General features: G+C 37.3%; 2 protein-coding genes across 8 annotated transcripts; both read right to left on the reverse strand.

Moving 5' to 3' along the window:
* Window positions 1-584: 584 nt before the first annotated feature.
* Window positions 585-9,541, reverse strand: LOC129738951 (solute carrier family 52, riboflavin transporter, member 3-B). 7 transcript variants are annotated; one of them, XM_055730284.1, is made up of 5 exons: window positions 9,365-9,541; window positions 7,453-7,534; window positions 6,127-6,837; window positions 1,229-2,420; window positions 585-1,161 (listed from the first exon to the last, which is right to left on the reverse strand). In XM_055730284.1, the coding sequence occupies exons 3-5, from the start codon at window positions 6,462-6,464 to the stop codon at window positions 967-969; spliced, it is 1,725 nt and encodes a 574-aa protein (XP_055586259.1). In that variant the 5' UTR covers window positions 6,465-6,837; window positions 7,453-7,534; window positions 9,365-9,541; the 3' UTR covers window positions 585-966. The 7 variants fall into 7 exon arrangements, with proteins under 7 accessions (XP_055586259.1, XP_055586260.1, XP_055586263.1 ...); XM_055730285.1 differs by lacking the exon at window positions 9,365-9,541 and adding an exon at window positions 8,192-8,486; XM_055730288.1 differs by lacking the exon at window positions 7,453-7,534 and having other exon boundaries at window positions 1,229-2,417.
* Window positions 9,542-10,676: 1,135 nt separating this feature from the next.
* Window positions 10,677-11,406, reverse strand: LOC129740143 (baculoviral IAP repeat-containing protein 5). The gene is made up of 3 exons (XM_055731751.1): window positions 11,216-11,406; window positions 10,953-11,138; window positions 10,677-10,892 (listed from the first exon to the last, which is right to left on the reverse strand). The coding sequence occupies exons 1-3, from the start codon at window positions 11,321-11,323 to the stop codon at window positions 10,755-10,757; spliced, it is 432 nt and encodes a 143-aa protein (XP_055587726.1). The 5' UTR covers window positions 11,324-11,406; the 3' UTR covers window positions 10,677-10,754.
* Window positions 11,407-12,398: the final 992 nt, after the last annotated feature.

Below are 12,398 nucleotides of genomic sequence, written 5' to 3' on the forward strand. Positions count from 1 at the left end.
TAAGATGACCTATAAAAAGTGTCTCAATTTTCATAAAAGGACAGGAACATTAAGACTGTAGGATTCTTTGAATGCTTTACGATATCTCGTTTTTGAAAATAATTTGATAGCAAAGGATGCTAATTTTTGGTTTGAATACATCCAAAATGTGGCATCGATGTGCTCTCAAAAGTCTTAGCAGTTTCGAAATTTCATACCACTAAACCGATCAGTAGATATTGTTTGTACAATGTCCCAGTGTTGTTCAAATATTAAAACAAAAAAATTTAAAATACTTACATCAAGTACTAAAAAAGACAAAAATCATAAATATAAAATTAAATTAAAAAAAAAAAACATGAAAATAACGAAAAATACAAAACAAAACATACTTAAAAATCACAAAAATGACAAAATTAACAAAAATGAATAAAACTACTAGAAAACGTCACTAAATGTGACCAAAAAGACTTACAAATTGACAAAAAAAATTAAAGCTCGTTATAATTATACATGTTTTGGACAAGCGGGAAAAATCGTTCGTTTTTGACATGGTTCATGTAAACAGGGCATGTTTTCGGATATCTGAACAACGTACAGCAATATTTCACAAACAAACAAGTCAATAACGTAATTATTTTCTCTGTTTACGTTCATAAATTATCTCTAATAGTTATTAATCATAAAATAAAAACATAACCTTATTGTCTTCCAGAAAAAAAAACAAGATCCTTCCTCCTACCTTTGATCTTAAACGTGTAAAAGTTTGTACTTACTCAACTAGCTTAACATTCTCACAGACACATTCAACATTTTAAAACATGGTACACTAGGCACGATCTGATCTACAATCATGAATTTTGAAGTTTCTAATCGGACACATGAGTTTGATCATATGATAAGATTACAACATAATCGCTAACAACAATCAGAAGATCCTATAGGTGAGTCAGTCTACCTAGACACTATTAGAATTAAACACGATGATCAACATGGATAGTACTGCTGGAAAAGGTTGGTAAAGTTAACCAACGAGAAGGATGTTACGGATCCGATCAGGGAACCGATTTGGGTAACGGCACCAACCAGAACCAACGATTTGCCTCCCTGGTACCGGAACACAGTCGTTATCGAGAGCCGCACGTAACTGACAAGACCTATCAGGATGGTCCAGGTGATGATCTGGGAAGAGATGGAATTTATTTTATTAATTGAGTTTATTAATTCCTATACAAAAACAAGAACATACCACCAGTGCATCACCGATGGCTTGTCCCATTAGCGGCGGTGCCGGACTCATAAAAGCTGTCGCCAGTGCATAGCAGGTAAAACCAGCAGCTAGCAGCGAAATCGATGTAATTGCCCTTATGGATGTATGCGGTAGAAACACTGCCATAAAACAAGCAACCGGATTGGCCATGGTGCTAAGGGTAACCGTTAGATGATAGGCCACATTCCCGTACGGCAGACACGAGTAAGACTGTAAGCTGGGAAAGACACCGTTCCCGAACATGCACAGCACTCCTAGCAGAACTATCAGGTACGCGTAGTTGAAGTTCGAGAGCACTTTAGTCTTTTCGGGACCTGCACCACCAGAACTTTTATCTGTGGCGTTTGTCGAATTGGTGGGATCTGATGATTCATAAGTGTAATCATTACCGTGACTGATTACTACTGCTGCATATTCTTTGCGACATTTCGAATGATTATCGAGCACTGTGAAGGCCAATGTGCTAACGATGTATACGACAAATACAAAGATAAAGTACTCCATCGAACCAAAGCGGGGCAAAGGCGTGTAGCTGACAAATTCCGGTGCATTAGGATCAGTACTGTTGCTCGGGATACATTCGGCATTTCCACCGACACCCTGAATCAGCGCAACGATACTGGGCAAAAATCCACTAAATCCTTCGCCGATCAGATATGTGATGAGATACACGTCCCGGAATCGTCCCATATATGGCATAAATAGAACCGAACTGGTGCATCCGACCAGAGCGAAGCAAAATACGCACACGAACATCGCAACCGACCGTTCCGTTCCAAAAATGTGCGCCGTCGTTTCGAACAGAAAAGCCATACAGATGGCTCCAACTGTTCCAATGATTAACAGCGCATAAATCATATATGAATCCTTAAAGGCCTTCAGTTTCTGCAACCCGGTGTACAGCAGAGGACCAAGATTTCCGAGCTGCGTAATCACCACCAGGTACGACGGTAGATTCCATCCTTCCGGAGCGTTGGCCACCAACAGCGGCAGCTGCACGAAACTCGAGTTAACTCCAATCCAAGCACCGACACCGAACAATATCGCCAACAAATCCACCAGCAGGCTTCGGTTCGCAACCGCATCCCGGAGTCCGCTCAGCTTATTCTTCATGGTGCCCGGTTTGCGCAGCAGACAACAACTTTCCGTCAGCACCGACGACGAGGGACTGCTGCAATACAATAAGAGAAACGGTAGGTACAACAATGATCAGAGATATCCAGACCGCGGTTGTTAATTGCCATTTGGCACTTATCGAGTAAAATCCCTGTCTGCGAAGAAACTTTGAGCTGGCTCCGAGATTAGATAAAGCGTGGTCATTATTGAGACGTGAGTTTAGGGTAAAATGGTTTGTAGAGTTTAATTTTAATTGCAATCAAGCTTGAATTTATTATCTTAAAATTAATATTAGTACCTATTATATTTCGAAGCAAACACATCAATGACGTAGGTGAATAAAAATCATAAAAACGGATTTTACCCCTTCCTTAAAACTATCGCGTTAAGCTTCTTAAAGAAGCTAAAACGCATTCTGCTTCCTTAAACCCAACATTTTTACAAGTTGGCCCAAGTTGTTTGCACCTAAAATGTAATTTGTAATGACGCTTTTTAACTAGTCTTCAGAGCTTGCTTAAAACAACGAAATCAGCTGAGAAAGCTAATTCTTTTCCTTCCTTCGGATTCATGATTTGGTCCCGTGTGATTGACCTTTCAAGGATATACTAACCCACGACGAAAAATGCATCTGATTGTTTTGGTAAATAAACTTAAAAAAACGTTGCAACTCTATCGGTATCTACCAACTTATTAGTTAGCCCGTGCTCGAACAAAAATTTGGTATGTGATGATAATGCATCTAATAAATTCTACCCTCACATTTTCACCATCTTTCATTTCTTTTTAACATTCTATCCGTCTATAAAACTTCATAATCTTAAGATGTTCTTACTAAAAAGGGCATCACATTTCATCGATAAGACCGATAAAATTAAGTAACATAATTTTCAATTATCAAATATTATGGTGTTGATTCAACCTGGTAGATTAATATTATTCTCTACTGAGATTAAAACATATTCGAAATATAGCAGAACGTACTCAGCCCAGTGTCAGAATTCTTCATGCAGGATCAATAGTCAGTCAGAAGACCAAAAGGCTTCACAGAACTCGCTAAGGGTTTTCAGTCCAACAAAGAGAGTTGAATTTTAATTTCGTATGGTCGAAAACAGTTTTGTTCCCTGGCTGAAGGAAAAAAAGGAATCGTATTGAGTTCGCAGTTCGAATTCCGTTTTGAACTGAAAAAGTAAACTTAACTTTTAGTTCATAGATTCGAACTATATTTTGAACCTAGGTCAAACTTAATTTTGAGTTTCAAAAAAGGAGCATGTGTCGTCAGGAGTGAAACTGAACATGGTCCTTCGAGCCGGTTATTCCATAGATTTTGACAAGTATAGTTGTTTTGGCGAGGCATAACGTTGATCTGTACAAGTTGTACAGTACAACCCTTAAAGTACTCTGCTAAGTGATCCTGAACAGGATCCAGGAGAAAATCGACGCTACACTACGACGTCAACAAACTGGATTCCGATCCGGATGATCATGTGTGGACCATATCACAACGCTACGAATCATACTGAAACAAACCAACGAACTCCAGGACTCTCTTCTGCTGGTTTGATTTCGAGAAAGTATTCGACCCACTGAACCATGAAAACATCTGGGCGACTCTAAGGCGACGAGGAGTCCCAAAGAAACTAGTCCATTTTATCGAAGCACAGTACGAGGCATTTTCGTGCAAGGTCTTGCAGGACAGCGTCTTGTCCGAACCTATCCCGGTAACTGCTGAAGTGAGACAGGGATGTATCATATCACCGCTACTTTTTCTTATAGCAATATGGATGAGATTCTGACTGGATCGATCGACTGTGCACCGAACCGAGGATTGCCGTGGAATCCTCCATCAATGGAGCAACTGAACGACCTTGACCTGGCTGACGATACTGTTTTGCTCGCCCAAACACAACCGGATATGCAGAGCAAACTCGATGACCTCACCGAAAGCTTCAAGGCAGCGATCTCAAAGTCAATGTCGGAAAGACCAAGTCGATGGAGATCAACACAGGAAATCCCTCCAGTTTCATGGTAGCTGGACAACAGGTTGAGAAAGTGGAGTACATACTTCCAGTATCTTAGTAGTCAGATAACGCCTGATATGGTGGTACCAAGAAAGACATCGAAACCCGGATCAGAAAAGCCCTATTTGCATTTGCGAGTCTCCGGAACATCTGGCGCTCACGTCAGAAATATCTACGAACGAAAATTCGAATCTTTGACTCAAACGTCAAATCCGTATAGCTGACGGAGAAATTTAAACCAAATTTTTATTATAACGAAAAACCGAGATAGCCGAAATTTTTCGCCCATCCCGAAACATTCCAGAACAACCAGTAAATTTTCATTACTTATCAGTATTATACTGTTCGCCTACCGGGTCAAGGATTATCACAGTAATTAAGTGGTCACAATTTCTTACCCTTGGGTTAAGAAAAAATATTGCAGATCAACGTTTGCGTACGTTGCACCAATTTAAAAAAAAAATTATTCACTCGAATGAGCGTGAAAAATGGGTTTCCACCCAGGTGTCATTTCTAGTAAATGTTTCGTATTTCTGGTTGTTACCCTAAAACAACGAAAGGTTCCATTACCCTCACAAGAAAGTTGTTTAATTTTCTTAACAAATATCAGGATCACATCAATCCAAGCAAAATAATTGCTCGTTGTTTAACATGGACTAAAAACAAAAACAAATACACACGGAAACAACGACAGCGTTGAGTCTTCTGGAAATAAATATCATCTCAAAAATGCACCATGCTCAAGATTGCACCCTAGCGGCGTCTGTACCTATAGGACAAAGTTGTCGATCGAATATTGCCATCATCGGGATTGTTTGCAAAACTTTTGCTATCTAATCGGGTACGATTAGGACTGTTATTATTTTTGTTGGCCCCTCTTGCCCCAACTTTCATGCTTTGCAACCGATCCAAGTTACATGATGACTGAAAAATGTAGTAAATTTAGATGCGTAATAGACGATCTTCGGAGATAAGTGCAGTGCTAAAAACATAAAGCTTTAAAAAAAAATTGGACGAAATGCGTTATACACAAAGGCTGCCGAATGAACTGCGACAGATAGCTGGTCTTTTAACTGCCCAATTACACTACCTAATAAGTATGTACGTACATACAATGTTACTTATCTTATCAAAGTTTGCAAAGAACAAATTTTATGGGGCTAATTCGCTGACCTGAGATTCGCTTTCACGTGTTCAGACAGATTATCGCGGGAAAAAACTCCAAATTTCCCACTGAACCAGACTTTGAATCACTCTCCGTTGATCGCATCTAGGTCTAACCTAGGTGATAGATTTCAGGTAAAGGCCCGGGATGTCCACAAACACTCAAATCGTGTAGAGCCTAACTTTACACTCTGTGCATGGATGTTTTAATTCCTTATTAAAATACAATTAACATTTCAAATTTAAAAGAAACACTTTTTCCTTGCATATTAGACAGTCAGACATGTTTTAAAGTTAAGGTATGAATGAATCAAACACATGAGAAACATGTTCAGTGTGGGTGTTTTCTCAATGCCATGCGACTTCGAGATTCACTCAGCTGGAAAATGATTATTTGGAGGCATTTACAAGCATTCGAAAGCAATGACTCAGTTCCGTTTTGACCATTGTTCTAGAAAAGGTTCTTCACAACTCATTTGTACGCAATCTTTTGGTAGATTTGATGAGTTTTATCTGAATCAATCTGTATCATCTACGGTAAAATCTTATTCAGATTTTGATGAATTTTTTCCCACTTACCTCCCAATCAAACAATTACCATCGGCCGATGGCGATCCAACCACTGCGACTCGGGGAATACCGCTAGCTGCTACCGTTCTTTGCAGATCGTCGATGAATGGCGTTGCGCTGTCTACTTGTACACGGTGCGAATGGCGAGCTTCAACTGACGGCGCCGTCGATGTCCTTGCGCCATCGAAAACTGCTTCCTCTCCACCAACACTACCACCGAGACGATGATTACCGCCGCCATCGGTCCCGGGAAGCTTATCGTACTCGATGTCCGCGTGACGTCGCGGATTATTAGCCGACATTGATGACGATGCCGTGGTAAGCTTGCTTTTGCGATCGATTGTCATGTTCACCTTACGTTAGCGCCACAGACTAGATTAAACTATAGCAGGAGTTAAACAGATCGGTAGTTCGAAAGAGTTTCAATCACAAACTCTTCTATCACTCTTCTATCGATTCAGACGAGGTCTATTTCCATATGCTCTTTTGATCTTGATCAATTAAATCATTCGAACTGGTTGACGGTGTGAACTCTATTCAGTTAGTTAGAGGTAAGAACTGAACATCGAACGAGTGATCGAAAAGGTCAATAATTTTGTTGAATTCCTTCATGCTGCCGGGAGCCGAGTTGCGAATGATGACATGACTTTGGTGGTGATTTATTAACACATGTGTTCCATAGCTTTTTTGTTCACTACTGAAAACGGGTTAGCGAGTGATCTGTATCGAATGGAAAAAAGTTAAATTAATAATGTTCTTCCATGTTATAAGACTGATTTCCATCCCTATTTATATCTTGTTAACACATATCTATGTGTACTTTGTGAATATTTTATAATAAAGCGTCTGAGGAACCATCAATAAACTCATATTTTCAATTTTATTTGAAAAATCACAGGAAAATTTTATAAAAACTTCTGAGTTGTTTTAAATTGTTTCTTCTATGTCACTCTATTTTGTTCGATCAGCATCAGTATCTAAGATAAATCAACCATATTGTAAGATTGATTCAACAATGCAGATCAAAATTAAACATATTACTTAGGTGACTCAAAAAACATCCTTTGTAGAGTTTGGTCAAGTGGTTTCAGAGATAAACGATGCCAAATTTTGGTAATTCACGGCTTAGATTTCTTTGCGATCCTTGATGTTTTAAACAAAAAGTGAAAACAAAAACAAAATGAGTCTTAGGAAAAATGCGTTGAAAATCTTAACATTTTCCCAGGTTTTTCAAAGTGTAGCACCGTTTGAACAGCAATTTTGCCAAAAGACTCTACTAATAGATTTTTGAAAAATTTAAAATCAACCATATGACAAAAAACGGAAGGTACTCACATCTTATGTTTGACGTCATTTAGAACTTCGAGAATGCCAAGGCAAGGGTTTTACGGTGCTACTACATAACGGTAAATTGTATCTGGAAAAGTTTAAACATAAATTTGAAAAAAAAAATGTTTGCTTTCTACCTCCAAATTCGTGATTATTATTATTATGGTTTATTATAGACATTTTACCATTTCTTGGGTATTCGTGTCTTCAATGGGTAAAAATAGGTTGTAATTTGATTAACAATTTTTTTTAAATTTCTTTATTTTTAATTCGAAGTTATCGACGTTTTACGGTCACCGAAATACGTCGATAACTTCGAAGAATAAACAATCGCGGTGAGAAAACCAAAAATCCAAATTCTTTATTTTTCACATCAGCAAAATAACTCTTGTCGATTAACTCATTTTGTAGCAGTAAATGTTCTAAATTTCGTAAGCTCCAAATTTTTGAGTGCCTAAATCAATTTTCGTAATTTTCTAGCAAAATTAGCAATAGTTCACTTTTAACGCTTGCGGTGAAATCTTATTTCTTAGAAATTTCTCCAAGTCCAAGGTTATTCAGGTTGAATCTTCCATGCGTTGCGTGCTTCAATGGATTCAGGCCGAAGCTTTCAGAGTATTGATCCACCTGAATAATTAAGTTGAACTAAATATCTTTTTAACAAGAAAAACCCGCTTCTATTACACTAGAACCAATGAATATACAACTTCATAAATAATGATGGCAACTTTTTGGATACAAGTACCTTCGATGATGAATTAGTTCTATGCCGTCGCCACGTTACACAACAATAAGCCAACTCAGATTGCTGATCGCAGACAAAAAGAATGCTGGAATGCACTTAGAACTGTAATGTGCAGTCTATTCTCAACGATCCTATGAGGCTTCGCATTTTTTAAATGAGAACAGAAAACTGGTAACAAATTTTACAATCATTATCTTTTCCAAAATTAAACACTTAACCCGAAAAAAGAGCCTATCTCGACCGGTACCGCACGACTGACTGACTGACTAACTAATTCGAAAACTCCACTGTACGCCACTTAGTTTTTGGCTGTATCAGCAAGAATAGTAAGCTAGGCAATGCAGGCTTCTTTTCGTCGAGGGCGATACTGACAATATGTGTAGTTACATCACTCGAGCACACTTTTCCTGCTAATTGTTGTAATAATAACACAGAGAGAGGTTGGTGACTTGCTTACAATCGAACAGTTGTAGAAGCAGAACTCCGAAACTAATCGCTGAGGAACACACAAAACAACTAGTCCGATAATGAAGTCAGATTCCGACAATCGGAAGGAACAAGCTCCGATAACAGAAAGAAACTCGGTCGACATTGGAATTGATCTCGGTGTCAATTGGTTATTTGGTTCTGGGACCTATCTGAAATGATGGGTGAGATTTTGTTTTCTTCTACAAACCACACCGCTCGAGAGATACCATGTCACGTTTTTCTCATAAGTGTGATATCTAGCGTATTGTGTAATTCTTTCAAACACATGCTGCTCACCTCTTTTTTTCTAATTGCGGTCTTATCACGCACTACTCAGACAAAATACGCTAAGTCATTGTAAACTTGAAGTTTCAAGTGGACTTTGTACGATGGAGGTACGTATGTTGGGAGGAAAAACTGAATGCAGCGACAGCGACGTAATTCTTGGGCTAGTGAATGACATTTTTTCTTCAGTCTGCAACATCTTCAATTATTGTGTAATCTGTGTTGCCGGTGATATAATAATTAAGAATTAGAGCAGAACTATTCTATCTTATCGATATCCACCGAGGACCTTCGTATGGCAGTCGAGTCTACAATCTGTGACCTTCATTTAAATCCGTGATAAGACGCATAACTTTACATAGTTTATCTTAGTCTACTTATTAACTATTCTGCATCCTTAAATAGAAAGATTCGACTTACCTGTACCAGACATTTGATACGGCCTTCAAAATCCCATCGCTTCCGACATTCCCGTATTTATATAGGTTTATGATGAATCAATCAATCGATAACGTCTTGTTGCGGGTGCACTACAAATGGAAAATACGACCGCTCCAATCAATGATTGTTGTAACTGATTATTGTGTACTACTGACACTGAGATAGTAAATATGTAACGGGGATTTATTTACCATGAATGAGCCCAGCCAACCAGGTAACTCAGCACGTGAGAACTCAATCTGCGTAACGGCAAGGTTGCATCATCAAGTTGAGGTACGAGTAGGTTTCTCTGTTTGGTTTCGTGAACACAAGGGGCCATTCAAATATTACGTAACGCGTTTATTAGGGGTAGAGGGAAGGGGGTGTAAGAGTTTGTTATACGCTTTGTGGTTTTTGGATTGAAAATAAGATATAGGAATGTTTTATAAAATACGTGGGGGTAGGGGGGGGGGGGGGTCGAAAATTATCTAAAATTGCGTTACGTAATATTTGGACGCCTCCTGGGGTAATTTAATATTTGATTGGTCGGTTATCGAAAAGACATAATTATTTCGAAAATTATTATTACTTACAGTATGTTACTCAAAATTCGAGTTTTTTGTTTAGAAGCTTAAAATGCAATAATGGAATTATGATTATTCATTATACAAGGATTGAGAAAAGTGAACCAATTTCAAATACTTTGTATATATCTTTAAAATTTTCCTTATTTTTGCTGCTAAATGTTTCCGAAATTATGAATTTGATATTGATCGATTCCAGAAACGTCTGGAACACAAAAACGCAGACAAAATTATATGAACTTTTTTGACAACACAATTACTACAAATTCATCTTCTAAGTGGTCACATAACGGTTTCGAGACCATAAAATGAGATAATTGATTGATCCAGAAAATATTCGTATCCTTACCTGAATTTCCGAGAGGCTACCGATCATAAATAAACAAAAATAAAATTAAGAAGTTGATACTGAACTGTTTTGTTAAAAATTGTAAAACGCGTGATATTTATTTGCATGTATATTATAGTGAACAAAAATGTTAATTTTCCAAGCTTTCCTGTCAAGTTGCAAATACTCTTAATTAATCTAACAAACCAAATACCTGAGAATGAATTTCTCAAAATCAACTTTCGTGAAATGAAATAAATTTGAAACGTTATGTTCACTAGTTTTCAGTCGCGTCATTTTCTAAAAATAAGTTACCTATTTTAGAGAACTTTTATATTTTTAACTCAATTCGTCGATATCTAGAAACTAATGTTAATTTTGAACTAATGGAAAAAAAGCCTTTTCATAAAAATTAAACATATTTTTATTAATTAAAATATTTTTAAAAGTAAGTTCATTGAATGGCAAATGGGGATGATTAATTTTTGGTTAGTTGCTTGATCAACTCCTTTCGTTTTTTCTCGATATGCGCCTTAAGTGTTTTCCGTAGCGATTCGTACTTGTTTTGAAGTTTTTCCTTCAGCAGAACTTCCAGTATGTTGAGCATTTCCTCAACCTGTTGGAATATTTCAAACTATAAATTTCGGAGCTTTCCCTTTTTAACAAAATTACTCACCGTAAGTTCACCTTCCGGTCGGCCGTACTTCACAAACAGACATTGCGGTGCGTGCTTCTTGTGTTCCTCCCAGGGATCGTCCGTTTCTTCCCATCCGTCCAGAACTTTACCGCAAACGAAGCAGATAACGGTATCTTCTTCATTTTCATCACCATCGCCGATCCAGCTGAAGCCGGCTTCCGCCAACTAAAATGAAACAATATTAGCAATTCGGAACCCGAGAAACAACGGACATTTTCAGACAAAACGGAAATGATGCTCACCTTTTGAATACTGCAGGCGCTCTTGCTGGAGTAGGGCCAAGTCTGGAAGCTTGCTATTCTATCGGCCTCGAACAGTAGCACTTTTTTAGCCGTTTCCGAGGATTGCATTTTGGGTTCTTGTTTTTTAAATTGATGTAGTTAAGATTTTGGACGTTCCCGCTTTGAAATCAAACAAACGAGAAATTTGAATTGACAACTTGGTTGGGATTGAGAGAAAATCGAAACGGAGAGCGTTAAAACATTTTTTTCGCTCCTTCCACTTCTCTTTCCTCGTCCCAGTGAAAATGCAATGTTCATAGTAGTTACACTGAGAAAAAATAAAGTTTAAAACAACCATTCAAAAAAACCCCGAACCTTTTTTTCTGGAATGGAAAATATTAGAAAAGACGTCAAAATTACCTTATACATACAATCACTCCAAACAACACATCAACTCAGGCAATTTGATTATGCAGTGACAATACTGTCCACGATTTCCAGAAAGAACACAGACTAACGAAAGACAAAAATGACCTAAAGGATAAAAAAAAAATAAAATGACTTAAATAAATAAATTGACAAAAACGACATAAATGACAAAAAAAAAAAAACAAACGACAATTTAAAAAATTTACAAAATAAAAAAATTATTAAAAAAATAAATAACAAAAATGAGAAGAGGTTCCAAAATGACAAAAAAAAAATGACATAATATGTCGATTTTGCAATATTTGTCATTTTTAACTTTTGTAATTGACAAAAATCTTAAAAAGGTGAAAAACGACACAAATATCAAAATTATTATAAAAGGCAAAACTGACAAAAATTACAAATATGCCAAAAATGCCAACAACGAAAGAACGACAGCAATAACAAATATGATAAAAATGTCAAAAAGACCGAATGATGAAAATTTCAAAAATGACCAAAAGACATAGAGTTCGTTTTGATTAGGTCGTATGAGCCAATATAAACAAAACAGAGTTTTGCGCTACCGTGTATGTCCGTGATGCAAAATGACGCAAAAAAAAACATTTTGACGATTCGGTTTGTACGACGTAATGCATCGTCACGGAATTTGCTTTAAAAATTGTGGAGAATTCATGTTAAAATGAACTAACACTGTCTAGTGAGAGTGATAAAAAAAATGCATTAGGTCTTAAGTACTTTTTAATTGATAAAAACTATACTAACGCAAGTTTCG

The sequence above is a fragment of the Uranotaenia lowii genome, chromosome 1, assembly GCF_029784155.1.
Source record: "Uranotaenia lowii strain MFRU-FL chromosome 1, ASM2978415v1, whole genome shotgun sequence".
Classification (NCBI taxonomy): Eukaryota; Metazoa; Arthropoda; class Insecta; order Diptera; family Culicidae; genus Uranotaenia; species Uranotaenia lowii.

Bases quoted from the DNA above. Each gene is read 5' to 3' on its own strand.
- LOC129738951 (XM_055730282.1), bottom strand. From the start codon at position 6,464: ATGACAATCGATCGCAAAAGCAAGCTTACCACGGCATCGTCATCAATG. The intron at 2,421-6,126 runs GTAAGTGGGAAA...ATTGTATTGCAG, and splicing joins GGTAATTGTTTGATTGGGAG to CAGTCCCTCGTCGTCGGTGC. The intron at 1,162-1,228 runs GTATGTTCTTGT...ATCTCTTCCCAG, and splicing joins CCATCGGTGATGCACTGGTG to ATCATCACCTGGACCATCCT.
- LOC129740143 (XM_055731751.1), bottom strand. From the start codon at position 11,323: ATGCAATCCTCGGAAACGGCTAAAAAAGTGCTACTGTTCGAGGCCGAT. The intron at 11,139-11,215 runs GTGAGCATCATT...GTTTCATTTTAG, and splicing joins GCGCCTGCAGTATTCAAAAG to TTGGCGGAAGCCGGCTTCAG. The intron at 10,893-10,952 runs GTGAGTAATTTT...ATATTCCAACAG, and splicing joins GACCGGAAGGTGAACTTACG to GTTGAGGAAATGCTCAACAT.